The 16,093-nt window shown below is 36.9% G+C and overlaps 1 protein-coding gene across 1 annotated transcript in view; it reads left to right on the top strand.

The window, feature by feature from the left end:
- The first annotated feature begins 3,915 nt into the window (after positions 1 to 3,915).
- LOC150086369 (small G protein signaling modulator 3 homolog) overlaps positions 3,916 to 16,093 on the top strand; it is a 157,366-nt gene continuing 145,188 nt past the window's right edge. The window contains exon 1 of the mRNA XM_090371336.1: positions 3,916 to 4,023. Coding sequence (XP_090227462.1) covers positions 3,960 to 4,023 — 64 coding nt within the window. The 5' untranslated portion in view covers positions 3,916 to 3,959. The remainder of the gene's footprint in view (positions 4,024 to 16,093) is intronic.

Below are 16,093 nucleotides of genomic sequence, written 5' to 3'. Positions count from 1 at the left end.
AAGGAAGCCTGGCCTTATGCTGCACCAGCCAATAAAAGAAATTCCTAAGTTACCCTGAGAGAGACAGATAGAGAGAGAGACAGAGAGAGAGAGACAGAGAGAGAGAGAGAGAGAGAGAGAGAGAGAAGTACGATGATATCCAACTCAGGATCTTGGGTGTGCCAAGTGCATACTCATTAGATCTTGCCAGGACTTGACTGAACCTTTGTCTTTTTTTGGAGGGGTGATTCTGACACTTCCATTGTTTTGACATTTGTTTTGGGCTCATAGTGATGAATCCAAGTGTCATTCAACGGTGACTAGCCGTGAAAAATTTATATTGCTTTTCTACCACATTGGCAACATTTCATATTCCTAGCACATTAGCAACATTTCATGTGCACATTGTGCCCTTTCCTTCTTCTGATGGGGTGAGAAGTCTGGAAACCTCTTGATGATCCTGCTCAGATAGCAAATAAACTGAATGAGTATTTTGCCTCTACATTCACACATGAGGAGTTATTAAGGTTTGAAAATGGCAGAATGTTATCAAATTGTAGCAGGGTGCTTAATGATTTTGTATTAACTGAGAACAAAGTGGAGGAGAAATTGTTGAAGTTAAACATAAGAAAAGCACCTAGGGTGGATGGGATCTATCCAGTTATATTAAAGGAGGTGGCAAAGCAACTAAGCAAACCCTTAGCCATAATTATGAGAGCATCCTTAGACTCAGGGGAGGTCCCCACGTACTGGAGATGTGCAAATGTGTCTCCAATTCACAAAGGGAGACCGAAGGGTGACAAGAGTAATTACAAATCAGTTAGTTTAACTTCTGTTCCGGGTAAAATAATGGAGTAGCTGGTTAAAGATGCATTGCAGGATCATCTAGACAAGACTACAGCAATAATTCAGACACAGCATGGGTTTGTTAAGGGAAAGTCTTGTCTGACAAATTTGATAGGATATTATGATGGAACACAAAGGAACTGGATGCAATAAATAATTTTGATATCATATACTTGGATTTCAGGAAAGCTTTTGAAACTGTTGCGCATGGAAGACTACTGTACAAATTGGAGCAGAATGGTATTAAGGGTAAGTTGCTACAATGGATAAAAGGATGGCTGAGTGGGAGAAGACAGAGGGTGGTAATCAATGGGTGCTGCTCTTCTCGGACTAATGTTATTAGTGGAGTTCGATAGGGTTCGGTGTTGGGTCCACTGTTGTTTTGTATATTTATCAATGATATTGATAAAGCAGGCTTAGTATCGAAGTTTGCAGATGATACAAAGGTTGACAGGGTTGTTAATGACAGTAATCGCAGTGTGTTACTGCAACAGGATCTAGAAAATTTGGGCAGATTTGCTAAGAAGTGGCAATTAAAGTTTAACATTAAAAAAATGCAAAGTACTGTATATGGGTAGAAGTAACCCCAGAGAAACGTACCAACTGTGTGGTACTGCACTTAAGGAGGTAGAAAATGAAAAAGACTTGGGAGTAATTGTGCAGTCAGATATGAAGTTTTCTGAGCAATGCAGACAGGCGGCCAGGGCAGGTCATGGGGTGTTGTCAATGATATACAGGAATTTTATTAGCAGGGAAAAGGAGGTGATTGTCCCTCTGTATAAGGCAATGGTCAAGCCACGCCTTGAATACTGCGTGCAGGTCTGGAGGCCTCATTTTGGAAGGATGTAGATTTGCCTGAGCGTGTACAGAGAAGGGCAACAAGATTGTTGAGGGGAATGTAGGATCCTCTTACCAGGAGAGGCTTAAATTCTACAAATTGCAGCAGCTAAAAACTAGGCACCTGCGAGGTCATCTTATTGAGGTGTATAAGGGCTTGAATGGGTTGAGCACGCTTAATTCTGATGGGATTCTTTCACTTGTTCAGATTACGAACCTAAGGGGCCATAAATTGAAATTGAGGAAGGACAGATCTAGAATAGATATGCGGAAATTTGCCTTTAGCCAGCGGGAGGTTAATTGCTGGAACAAACTTCCATCTGTCGTTGTGGAAGTTGATATGTTAAATAAATTTAAGGAGGAACTGGACAAATATTTTGAGGAGATTGTTTTGTAATTTTTTTTTTTTCGGATGATGCTGCTTTACTCATATGCAGCTGTTAATCGGCGATGTTCTTCACAGACCTTACACCAATTTGGAGCTCTGCAGCTACTTCTTTGATTATAATATGGGGACCTTCCAGAATTAATATCTCAGTTTTTGCAATAATCTGGTCTGTTACAGCGGTTGGGCGTCCTGGGATTTCTTCATCATTCACTGAGGTTTTCCTCGTCTGCGCGTGTACCACAGTGGTATCGTCACCGTCCTCCCCACATCGGGTGGAAAAGGCCCTGGTTCAAATGCCGTCGATGACGCGAGGAACTTTAATGTGGTTTTTTTTTCCCTCCGTGGCTGGGTTCGTTGGTCTCAATAGTAGATTGCAAGTTTTTCATCCAGCTAAACAGGCAAATCGGAGCAAGAACACACGCAATTTGCAGACACAAATACGAGTTTATGTAATGAATTACGGGTGACCCTAATATGACAATAATTTGAAGTTTTTCCACATTTAAATTATTTATACCAATGTGCAACAACACTGTAACCTGGGTAGTTTTCTCCATAACAGCAATAGGTCGCTGTAGAGATTTTATGATATAACCCAAATACAATCCCAGCTTCTGAGAAATGGGTGCCCTCGTGGTGTACTCACTGCAATAATGTCCTTACAGTGAAACATTTCGTTGACTGCTCCTATTATCGCAGGAAAGAGTAGAAATATTTCTGTTTCTCCGATATTTATGCGAACCACATAGGAACCATATAGGAAATAAAGCAAAACTTGAATTCTTCACCTTTCTAAAGCAGAAGATAAAGATGTTCTTTCACATATGAGAAGCATGTTCATCTAAAAATTTGTAAACTTGAAAGTTTTATATTTATAACTTGGAAGGCACAAGGCCGCTGTAGCCTTAGTGCTAAACTTTCAACATCGATAATACTTGAAGGCGTTAACATGTATTTTTGACATTATTATTATTATTATTAGCTATATGGTGCAAGGAAGCCGAAGCTTTTGCTGCACAAGCAAAAAAAAAAAAAAAAATCCAATTTACCCAGAGAGAGAAAGAGAGAGAAGTAGAAGGGAATCACCAAGAAAGAGAAAAATGATGATATCCAGCTTAGGACCCTGGGTGTGCCAAGCCCATACTCACCAGATGTGAGCCCCTGGGGTTAGATTTTCGATGTCTAGGGTCCACTGCTGCTAGAGCCTGGAATGGACATTTGGAATATTCATCTGTAGAATTCGATGGACATTCCGGCTTGAATTCTCTTGTATATTAGAGATAAATATCTATGATTTTCATTAAGAACCATTATGAACTTTGGGTTTGATCACTTCTAGTACATAGTGTGAGATAATACCCTCTTAAAATTTATACTTTTATTTATTTATTATTATTCTTTTTAATGAGAGCGATATTCTTTAAAATTTTAAAAGGCTTAAGGAGATGCATATAATCTTTCTTTTTTGTTTTTCAAAAAAAAAAAAAAAATTAAATTGTGTTATTATTTAATGAAATAAATAATGAATAAAATGCTGTCGAGACAGGAAATACCCCCACGCGTACGAGAACTGATCTAGTATTCGTGTCAGTATCCGGCATATGGAACCTGAATGTGTCATTTTTTTGAAACTCTGTTGTACAATTTTGTTCTTTAATTACCATGGAAAAACTGGATCTTTGTTGTCTTCTTTGATTAATAAAATTATTAATCAACTTTTCTAATAATGAAGTATTTTTATTTTAGTAGAATTTTGACTTTTGTGCCTTCTAAACCAAAGAGAACTACGTGATGTTGAAAGAATAGTCGAAACACCGGTTGATGTAAAATTAATTGTATATGGATATTTTTTCTGTTGTCAGCTGACAACATTCAACCTGTTTAGTTTTTTGTTTAAATTATTCTAAAGATGGAATTTGCTCGATCAGTGTTTGGTAAATCACCCGAAGGATACAGCGGGAAAAACACCACAGGTAAACATTGTTCCGCGGTTTTATTTTATTGCTGGGAGATCAGCTGTTTTTCTTCTAGAGCCTTGTAGCTTGTTTAGATATATGTTTAATCATTCACCTATTTGTAATAAATATACTTAACTCAATGAACTTCTATTCTTGGCTGAAAGATATTTTATTACACAGGGTTCTGTCCTAAAGCTGGCGTATTTTTGAAAGAAAGACTATGCTTGCTGGAAAATGATAACATCCATTATGTTGATCAAGCGTGTTTATATACTGGGGTGATTTGAAGGTCACTACCTATTTAAAAATATAAATAAAAAAAAAATATGTATATATATTACAGTATTATGGAATATAAAAGTTCTCAGCAAAAAAAAAAAAAAAAAAAAAACAACAACAACAGTTTTTATTTATTCATTCTTTCTAGTAATTTGTGCAGTTTTTCTTTAGATGTATACAGACTACCCACTTCCACAATACTTCCTGCAATAATAAAGGCAAATTTATGGACATCTCTTCTGCAGTTGTGCTTTATCGGTTTAAATTTATGCTTCTGTATGTGTGTCATAAGCGAGATCAAAGATGTCACCAGGATTTAGTTTCCTCAACCATTTTAATGTCTTTCATGGTGACTTGATTGAAGTGTTTTCATATGCTGTAATTTACAAAATGTTCTTGTCATGACCACCAGTTCAGTGGAGTTTACAATAAATCAATACAAACGGTAATCACATTTAGCAGTCACGGGCTCGAACCCTGGTTCACTCAAAGAGTGCATGCCACTGCATTCCTACTCCTGACTGCTCAGCTACATTAGGCTTCTTGGTAAGAATACCCTTTCATGCCCCAAATTAATCTTTTTGCTCTTTTTTGCACCCTTTCCAACAGATCCACATCCTTGCTAAAATCAGGTCTCACTTCTGGATGCAGTATTCAAGATGACCTAACTATTGCTTTATACAATGGAATAATTACTTCTTCATTCCAGTAACAAAGTTCCTGTACACAGCTACATATCTGGCTGCATTCTTTGCTTTCTTGATGAAACTAAGTTGCCCAACTATTACATACTGGAAAAAACAAAGCTATGTAGAATATTGAGTGGTGGTTGTTGTTATTTGGAGCATTAGCAACTAAGGCCATATTGCTCCGGGGATATGCGGTGGTCATTCCCTGACCTTTCTGCATACTCCATATTTGGTGGTCACAGGCTCGAACCCCAGTCTAATCAAGAAGCATGTGCTGCACACTGCTGCTCCTTCCCACCTGGCTACGGAGGCGCCTTAATATTGAGTGGTACTAATATCTGTAATAAGCACAATTTGAATAAATATTGCATTTGGTTTTGTGTTCTTACAGTAGAAACTTAAAATAGGTCATGAGTTTCTGTTTGCCGTATATATATATCAGTTGTCGACTGAACAAATTTAGGATTATTAGTCTTTAGATAAATTGAGTAATTTAAAATTTCATGATTCACTTTTGTGTGATGACATAATTTTTTACCGCAAAACAATACAATTTGTTGCTGAAAAACAGTGTTCAACTATAGCTAAACTTGAATTACAGGATTAAAGGTTTCAGAGGAATTAAAGTCTTAAGCCAAGCATTGTTATTCTTAAGATGCTTAATTGTAAATCTATTTATTTTTTTAATTGGTCAATCAAGTTTAGAAATTATATATCTAATTAATTTTAGCAAAACAATGTACACCAGTTCACCTTATGAGTGCATAGTTAACAGTGATATTTTTATAGTTAGTTGACAGTGAAAAATTTAGTGTTAACAGTAATTTAATGATTAATAAATCAAATACTAGAAATCAGAAAATTTTAAAAATTAAATGGAAACAAAAATCAGGTTGAAGTTCCTAGTAATTCAGTTTATCAGTCAGGGGAGAGTAGCAAGTTGATTGTTTTTCTGCGGGTTCCTTGTTGAATTGATTGTTATGGTCATAGTGTGCCATTTCATATTATATGTGATCTTTATTATATAATATATTTGTACAAGTATGTGTGTTTGTAGGTCACATGTTATGTCGGAAAAAATACAGGATAACTCATGGGGAAAGGGGTACTTTACTCCCTCTACAGCCTCAGTTGAGGATGCCATTAAGAATTTATACTGTCTTGATGAATTTAAGCCTAAACCTCTCCAGATGAATGACAAGTGATAAACTTGTTATACTATCATGGAGCAAGTAATAAGAAGTCTGAATGTGCCTAGATATGGCTTCAGGGGCAGGAGGCAGAGGGTTGTGATAAATGGCTATTCCTCGGATTGGGTTGATGTAAGAAGTGGGGTTTCCCCAAGGATCAGTAGTAGGACCACTGTTGTTTTTAATTTTCATAAACGATATTGATGAAGGGATAAAGGGCGTGATGTCTAAATTTGCAGATAATGTTAAAATTGCTAAGAGTGGTTAATGATCACTGTCAAGCTGAGCTTCTTCAGAGAGACCTAGATAGACTTCAGGAATGGTCAGAAAAATGGCAGCTATGCTTTAATCCAACAAAATGTAAGGTATTACACCTGGGAAACAGTAATCCCAAAATAACTTATTCACTTGGTGGAGTTCAACTAAACCAAGTACTGGAGGAAAGGGACTTGGGTGTTACGATACAGTCAGACATGAAATTCTCTGAGCATTGTAAACAGGTTGCAAGGAAGGCCCATGGTGTCCTATCGATGATCTATCGAACTTTTGCAAGTAGAGATAGTGACATGATAATCCCATTATGTAAGGCTTTTGTTAGACCACACTTGGAATACTGTGTTCAAGTATGGAGACCGCACCTAAAGAAAGATATCGAGCTTCTTGAAAGGGTGCAAAGACTGGTCACACCTGGTGAGATCGGCAAAAGGGCATCCTTATGAAGAAAGACTTCGAATATGTGGGTTGCACAGTTTGGAAACTAGACACCTTAGAGGAGATTTGATTGAGGTGTTTAAGGCTCTGAGAGGCATCAGTAAAATGAATGAGGACGAAATTTTCAAGATTATAAATGATGCTAGAACTAGGGGACATAAATTCAAGTTATGGGGGGGAGATGTTTAGATTGGACTGCAGGAAGTTTTATTTTAGCCAGCGAGTTATAAATTACTGGAATAAGTTGCCTATGTGGGTGGTAGAGGCTGACAGTTTGGGGAAATTCAAAGGTCATCTGGATAGTACCTTCGGGTCAGGGAAGCGCATAGGATGATAGGTTTAATTTCCTTTTCTTTTATTAATTATTATTATTTTTGTTATCATTGTTTTATTCGGTTTTTTTTTTTTTTTTGGCTGGTACAGCATAAGCCATAGGCTTTCTTGCACCATGCGGCCATTACTAATACTAATATTAATATGTGAAAAGTTTGCTGTTGTTGAATATGGGGATAGCAAATAGCTGGAGGATATCTGTAATAGATTTCTAGTAATATCTTTCATTAGCAGCTTGATTGTATTTTTCTGATACAAGATGTTCGATGGGAGTTCTGCAGAGAAAGAGAAATAAATAATTTCTTAAATGGATATTGGGAATTTCTTAAAGAGATGTACCCTATAAAAGATAACCACTGGCTTAAAGAAAATTTTCTAAGTGGAGAAATCACTTAGAAAGTCCAAAATCTATTTGAGGTATCATCATCAACCATTTTCAATCTACTGCAGGATGAAGACCTCCCCAGCAACTTGCTGCCTTCTTACATTGAAGGAGGCAACAAGGGAAGTAAGCAAGCAAACCCTTAGCCACAATTATGAGAGCATCCTTAGAGTCAGGGGAGGGTCCCCTTGGACTGGAGATGTGCAAGTGTATCCCCAATTCACAAAGGGGGTGCAAAACATGACACAAATAATTATAGACCTGTTAGTCTAGACCAGTAACTTCTGTTCCGGGGAAAATAATGGAGTCACTGGTTAAGGAGGTGATACAGGATTACCTAGACAAGACTGCAATAATAGTTCAGACACAGCATGGGTTTGTTAAGGGGAAGTCTTGCCTGACCAACTTGATTGGATACTACAATGTGGTCACAAAGGAACTAGATGCAAAAAATAATTTTGATATCATATACTTGGATTTCAGGAAAGCTTTTGACACTGTTGCACATGGAAGACTGCTGTACAAATTGGAGCAGTTTGGCATTAAGGGCAAGTTGATACAATGGATAAAGGGATGGTTGAGTGGAAGACGGCAGAGAGTGGTAATAAATGGACTAATGTTATTAGTGGAGTCCAGTCCCCCAGGGTGCGGTGCTGGGCCGATTATTGTTTTGTGTATTTATCAAAGATATTGATGAAGGTATATCAGGCTTAATGTCCAAATTAGCTAGCGGGTAGTTGTTTGTTTGAACAGACTTCCATCTGTTGTTGTGGAAGTTAGATAGCTTAAATAAATTTAAACCTGAACTAGACAAACATTTGGAGTGACCGGATGGATGAAATGGGAAAGTTTTTTTTTTTTTTTTTGGCTGATGCTCTATAAGCTTTCTTTCATGCATCATATGCCTGAACTAATGCTAACTTTCCAGTTCCTTATGTTTTGTGCAATGGCCATCCATTTATTACCCATGAACTGGTGAATTTCATCTGTCCATATCCATTGTTGTCTTCCAGGTTTTCTTTCAGCTCCTCTTCAGTACCATTCTGTTATTTTCTTAGTCCATCTGTCTTCGATCTATGTTTCCTGCCCAAGTCCGTTTCAGTTCTTTAGTTTTGATAAGAATGTCCTTTACTTGTGTTTGCTGCCTAATCCATGTGTTTCTCTTCTTATCTAGCAATCTGATTCCTAATATAATTCTTTCCATTCCTCGCTGTGTAGTTTTCAGCTTCTCTTCAATTCTTTTGGTGAGTGCCCAAGTTTCATTTCCATAAGTCATGGTGGAGAGTATACGTTGGTTCATTATTTTACATTTCAGACAAATTGGGGTATTGCTCCTCAGTTTGTGACTATATATATCCTGGATGCTATCCAACCAAAATTTATTCCCAGATAAGTATATGAATCCACCTTAGTATACGAATCCACCACAGTCGAGGTATAGGCATTGTATAATAATTAGGCACATTGGCATGTGTGCATAATGTACTGTTATCTTCACCCCATCTGTCTGTCCACCTGCATGTAGAACTATACTCCTAATGGACAGATTTTCATGAAATTTTATATTTTTGGCTTTTTAAAAAGATTTCTGAAGTCATTTCAAAATTTCATTAAAATCAGAAAAATAGAAATCTGGCAATTATTATTTCTTTTTATGTAAAAATAAATCATCCATGCAACATAAATAACTTGATTCAAAGATTTTTATGAAATTTTGTGTGTGCCTTTTAGAAAGTTTTGTGAAGCCATCCCAAATTTCACTAAAATTGGACCAATAAAAATTTGACAATTATTATTTTCTTGTTAGTCCATTTGAATGTAATAATTTCCGTCCTCTCATTGGCTGGACTTTTATTAAATTTTATATTTAAATCTTTTTTAGAAAGATTTGATTTTAGCATTAAAATCAGACCAATAGAAATCTGGCATTTATTATTTATTTTTTCATGCATATCATATTGGCTATCCATATAACATATATTGTATCTGATGCACCAGATATTGTTTATTTCTATGTGCTGGTTTGAAGAATGAATGGACAAAGTGGCAGATGAAATTTTTGCAAAAATGAAAGGAGCACCTAAAAGTTGCTCCTTTTTTTGCTATAAATCATGAGTTATTACTATTTGCTAATGTGTCTTAATGAAATATAAAGTTATTACCAATTGATAATGCATCTTAGTGAAATGTATGCACTGCATACATTAACTAAATTGTTCTTTTACATCTTTTTGTATCAACAATTCTGCTCATGCATGATAGGAGGAACTATATGATGAAAGCCTTGTGAATTAACTCAAGACTTGAGGGACTCTTTACGGCTTTTGGAAGAAAATTTTTATCAATGTGGTCTGCACTTTTATAGAAGGAATCTATTTTGTAGAGATGGGATACACTTGAACAAAGGTGGTGCAAGGGTTTTTGCTGGTATCATTGAGGGGGCCTTAAGGGTCCAAGGAACTGCTATTTGGGGGGGAAATATAGATATGCATTTATCTGATACAGTATATTGTAGCTGTACTTCGAACTATATCATTAAATGTAATGTAATGTATGTACATCAAGAATTGTTCTTTTTTGTTGCTATAACAGTCAATATTGGCAAGATGTTTGGAAAGTAGTAATTTCAAACGAGCAGAATGCTTTTTGCTAGGGAAACAAGCGTAAATAACTTCTGTTGTTCTTTTTAAAGTAGTAAACTATACAAGAACATGTAGTCTCCACTATATATATAGTAACATCAAGAATGTTGTCAGTGGCGCCTCCGTAGCCAGGTGGGAAGGAGCAGCAGCAGCAGTGTGTAGCACACGCTTCTTGATTAGACCGGGGTTCGAGCCCGTCACCACCAAATACGAAGGATGCGGAAAGGTCAGGGAATGACCACCGCATATCCCGGAGCAATATGGCCTTAGTTGCTAATGCTCCTAAAAACCAAATAACAACAATCAATGTTGTCAGTAAAATGAGTGAATTTGAACTCTTGATTAGGAAAACTAATGCTGATGTAATAGGGCTAGCAGAGATGTGGTGCTACCAAGAAAAGAGGATGATGACTTTCAGTATGGTATGTACAATGTATTTACTAAAGGTAGGGAAGTTAGGAGGGAGGTGGATTATGCTTCTTATTAAAAGTATCCAGAGCATGACAAAAGCTGTCCCAGATACTAGTACAGAACCTTTGAGTTAGCTGAAGCAAAGGTATAACAAGAGTAGTAATTTACAGATCAGAAGATTATGATGAGAGCCTCTATGTTCAAGTGGAATGGGTGAGTAAATGTGAATGTCTTATGGTGAACTGAAAACAGTAGAGGAAGAAAGAAATTTGGGAGTTATGATGCAGTTGGACATGAAGTTCTCCAAGCATTGTACAGGCAGCAAGGACAGCCCATGGTGTTCTATTGATGACTTATCAAACATTTCTTGTAGAAATAGGGAGATCATAATACCACTGGATAAGGTAACTGTGAGATCACCCCTGGAATACTGCATCCAGGTATGGAGACTTGAGCTCCTTGAAATGGCCCACATTTAAGAGAAATATATTTTGACAACAACTTATTTAAATTTTCATGGGATCCCTGAAATGTTTTTTTTTAGTCCATGTTCAGATCCCCCTTTTTCTTTAATTCAGTGAGCAGTGTTCTGGGTCTTTGGATCACCTGGTCATTTGGATCATCTGGGCCCAAGGAAACTGGTTCCTTTTCCTTTCTTTCTTCTTTTTTTTTTATACCCTCCTTAATTGAGGAGGGTTTAAAAATATAGATTTGAGCAATGTGGTTTTATATTTTTATACAAAAAATCTGTCTGTTATTTTTATATGTGTAGTTCTATCAAGTCTCTTTAAACAAAAGAACATGACAGCATATCTCCCATCTCTCCTGTATCATGCAGTTGAGTCTCACTGGTATTGTAGAATGGGGGATTTGTTTATACTCAACCGTAGTGGTGGTTCCCAGAATTTTATCACTTGTCGCACTTGTATTAAAATATGCTATATTCACGACACACCTAAAGAGTAATTGCTAATGGTACACGGCATAAGATGCTACAGCACACACACAGTTTGCAAACCACTATAGTGGTTTGCAAACTGTGTTGTGCTAGATGCATTGTTGCCTGCAGATTTCTGTGTTTTTGACCAATGCTTATGTTTTTCCTGGATGTATTTTGGCTGTTTCATAATGCTTTAAGGCTTGAGAAACATGAGAAGAACCATGTTTTACCATATCAAATGAATAAATGACACTGGAGGATAGTTACTATTTTGTATTAACATTTTTCCTTATTCTTCTTATTATTTTTTATTATTGTATTATCAACTTTATTATTTTTATGTTGCATACCTGGAAAATGAAATTTTTTTTTCTTTTTGTATATTTTATTAGCATATTTATCAGTTTTTTCCTAATTCTTTATTTTTTATTGGGACTTAGTTTTGCCAGAAGAAATTTTGCCAAAAGGCATTACTCATAAGGAATGTAACACTTTTGGTCAGCGAGAAATTATTGTATAAGTTTCTATATTCTGGAGGATTCATAAGAAATACTTGATAAATATAGTTGCCATTGCAACTGAGATGTCCAACTTGGTGACTAGTATAATCAGTTTAGCTGATAGCTATGTTTTACAATCTGTTTGTATCTTGCAAGTATTCATTCAACATTCAACAAAGGGTGCAGTATGATATAATGAAGAATGATAGCCCACAAATCATATCTGGACTTTATTATAGTATTGTAGAAGGATGAGATTTCATAGCATGAAAATAAATGAGGCCTCCAGACCTGTATACAGTACTCAAGGTGTGGCCTGACCATTGCCTTACACAAGGGAATAATCACCTCCTTATCCCTGCTAGAAAAATTCCTGTATATCATTGACAAAACACCATAAGCTACTCTTGCAGACTGTCTGCACTGCTCAGAAAACTTCATATCTGCCTGCACAATTACCCCCAGGTCCTTTTCACTCTCAACCACTGTCAGTGTAGTACCACACGATATGTTACTCTGGGGTTACTGCATCCCATATGCAGTACGTTACATTTTTCTTAGTATATGTTTTATAATGCCTAACAGATAGAATGAGAAGTTTTTTGTTTTTTTCAATTTTTGTTTATTTTATAGTGGTAGAATTTAAAAAGAAATAGTTCTATCACTTGTGATATTCCAGTGGCTTTGTCACATCATTCATTTGGAGAGGTTTGGGATAGCATTACATCATAAACTCGAAAAATTTCTAATGACCTGGGGTGTAGTTAGCCAATCTCAGGCAGAAGGAGGGAATAGGATTCCTATGTGAGTTATTCCAGGATTTTCAGCCCACACAGCCTAAAGATTAGCCTGTGAACCCACACAGTTATACTGATATAAAAAATAGTGGTGTAATATGGCCTAAGTTGCTGATATGTCCAAAAACTATCAACAACTGATTTACCTATTTGCCAGTCTCACCAAATGTGTTGTTTGTCTGTGTTCAAAGCAGCTTTATTTTATTTGGTTCACTGTATATTTCAAAACTCTCAAATAGTTCTCCATCCAGAATATGATAAAGGAAACATAAAAATGGGGTTTAATAAAACATCATAATTATCTTGAAAAGTGGACATCTCAAAAAGGGCGGGGGGGGGGGGGTATCAACATTTGATAGGAGGGGTACTCCCTCCTATCAGACATGATAGGAGGGAGTGCATGATGATCCTTGTCAGTCAATTCGGCCCTGGAGGGAATGTGCAAGGCTCAAGGGGTAGAATTTTTTTTTCAGCGTGGTCTGTGCTTGTTAACAGGAGAGACTGCTTCTACAGGGATGGGATACACTTAAATAGAAAGGGTGCAAGAATATTTGCTGATACTATCAAGACACCTTGCTATCAGTGTTAGGTAGGTCAGAAAACTGCTAGCTTGGAGGGGGGTGGGAATCACAAACTAAAAGATTAAAAGTAGCTGCAGGCAGAGGTGAAGGATTCTTGCACAACTTCTATTAGAATAAGTAGCGACCTGGAGTGAGGGGTGCTGGGGGTTTCAGGGACTGATGGCAGTATATGGGATGTGTCAGGATAACTAGGAATAGGTGCATGTATGCTTGCATGCATACCAATGCTAGAAGTATAGTAAATGCATTTGAAGTGTTGGTCAAGACATCAAAGGCAGATATTGTTGGGATATCAGAGACGTGGTGTCACACTGATATTAGGAATGCAGAATTGGAATTTGGGGAGTACAATGTGTACAGAAAGGATAGACAGGATAGGAAGGGAGGAGGTGTCATGCTGTTAATTAAGAAAAACATAAAATCAAAAGAAGTGCATCCGGTTGATATAGATGAACAGTGCACTGTTGAGTCAGTTTGGTGTGACATAAGCACTGCGAAACCAAAAATAGGAGTAGGAGTGTGTTATAGGCCTAATGACTCAAATGAATACAATGAACAATTGTATAGAGAAATAGAGTGGGCTAGAAAATCAGAATGTCTTATAATGGGGGATTTTAACTTCCCAGATATTGACTGGAACTTGTGGGTTGGTCATTCACACACTAGTAAGACTTTTGTGGATTTATTGGATGATTGTTTTCTGCAGCAGCATGTTCAAGAGGCAACCAGAGAGGGTAATACTCTTGATCTGGTTATCAGCAGTGATCATTCGTGTATTAAGGATGTGCAGATAAAGGAACCACTAGGTGGCAGTGATCACGGTGTACTGATGTGGGATTTACTTAAAGATATAATACCATCAGGGGTAAAGGAAAGGGTTTTTGCTTCCGTAAAGGTGAGTACAGTGGTCTCAGACAGTTTTTAAATTCTGTACAGTGGGATCAACTGATGATGTTACCAACAGTAAATTCTAAGTGGGAAGCATTCAAGGAATTAATTGTGGAAGCTACAAAAAGTTTCATACCTATTAAGAAATATCGTTCAAGAGTTAGGCCTAAATGGTTATCAAATGAACTAATGAGACTTGTGACAGAGAAAAAAAATGCATGGAATGCATATAAATTATCAAGCGACTCAGAAGCCTATGGCAGATATAAGCTAGTCTCTAATCAGGTCACAAAGGAGGTGAGGCAGGTGAAGGCAGATTATGAGAAATCTTTGGCAAAGGATGTTAAGAAAAACAGCAAGGATTTCTTTACTTATATAAACTCTAAAAGGAAGGGGATGAATCTGATTGGTCCACTTGATATCGATGGTGGTTCGACTGTTGATGATCCTGCTCAGATAGCAAACAAACTGAATGAGTATTTTGCATCTACATTCACACATGAGGAGTTATTAAGGTTTGAAAATAGCAGAAGGTTATCAAATTGTAGCAGGGTGCTTAATGATTTTGTAATAACTGAGAGCAAAGTGGAGGAGAAATTGTTGAAGTTAAACATAACAAAGGCACCTTGGGTAGATGGGATCTATCCAGTTATATTAAAGGAGGCGGCAAAGCAACTAAGCAAACCCTTAGCCATAATTATGAGAGCATCCTTGGACTCAGGAGATGTCCCCACGGACTGGAGATGTGCAAATGTATCCCCAATTCACAAAGGGGGATCGAAGGGTGACACGAGTAATTACAGACCAGTTAGTTTAACTTCTGTTCTGGGTAAAATAATGGAGTCACTTGTTAAAGATGCATTGCAGGATCATCTAGACAAGACTACAGCAATAATTCAGATATAGCATGGGTTTGTTAAGGGAAAGTCTTGTCTGACAAATTTGATTGGATATTATGATGTGGTTACAAAGGAACTGGATGCAAAAAATAATTTTGATAATCATATATTTGGATTTCAGGAAAGTTTTTGACACTGTTGCGCATGGAAGATTATTGTACAAATTGGAACAGAATTGTATTAAGGGTAAGTTGCTACAATGGATAAAAGGATGGTTGAGTGGGAGAAGACAGAGGGTGGTAATCAATGGGTGCTGGTCTATTATTATTATTATTATTATTATTAATAGCCATATGGTGCAAGGAAGCCTGAGGCTTATGCTGCACCATGAAAAAAAAAAAAAAGTTCCCGAGTTACCCTGAGAGAGAGAGAGAGAGAGAGAGAGAGTCAAAAGTAGAAGGGAATCACCAAGAAAGAGAAGAATGATGATATCCAGCTCAGGACCCTGGGTGTGCCAAGCCCATACTCACCAGATGTGAGGCCCCAGGGTGAATTAGGTCAGGCTGTGCCCCCAAACCTGTAACCACCTTTTCTGAGAATGATCATGTGGAGGAAATTAAGGCACACAAGTGTCAAATAGTATGTGTTTTAAACATTTAAATTTTTCCACTTTTACTTGCCAGTATTACATAAATAATGTTTGCTTACTGAAAATAATAAAACTGAAGCTTCTTAAATAAATCTACCTATAAATCTGCACAAGCAATAATTAATTTCAGCTCTTTATATAAGGAAAGCAGTTTTCACAAACAGTCAGCTGAAGTCCATTTAATGAATTTCATATTTTTGTATGTAAAACTGTGTATTTCACAAATGGCTAATTAGAGGTGATTATATGAAATA

Source organism: Mastigoproctus giganteus, chromosome 4 (genome assembly GCF_048544385.1).
Source record: "Mastigoproctus giganteus isolate SK-2022 chromosome 4, ASM4854438v1, whole genome shotgun sequence".
In the NCBI taxonomy this organism is placed as follows: domain Eukaryota; kingdom Metazoa; phylum Arthropoda; class Arachnida; order Uropygi; family Thelyphonidae; genus Mastigoproctus; species Mastigoproctus giganteus.
The sequence above is the reverse complement of the archived record's forward strand: the minus strand, read 5'-3'. Positions and strand labels throughout refer to the sequence as shown.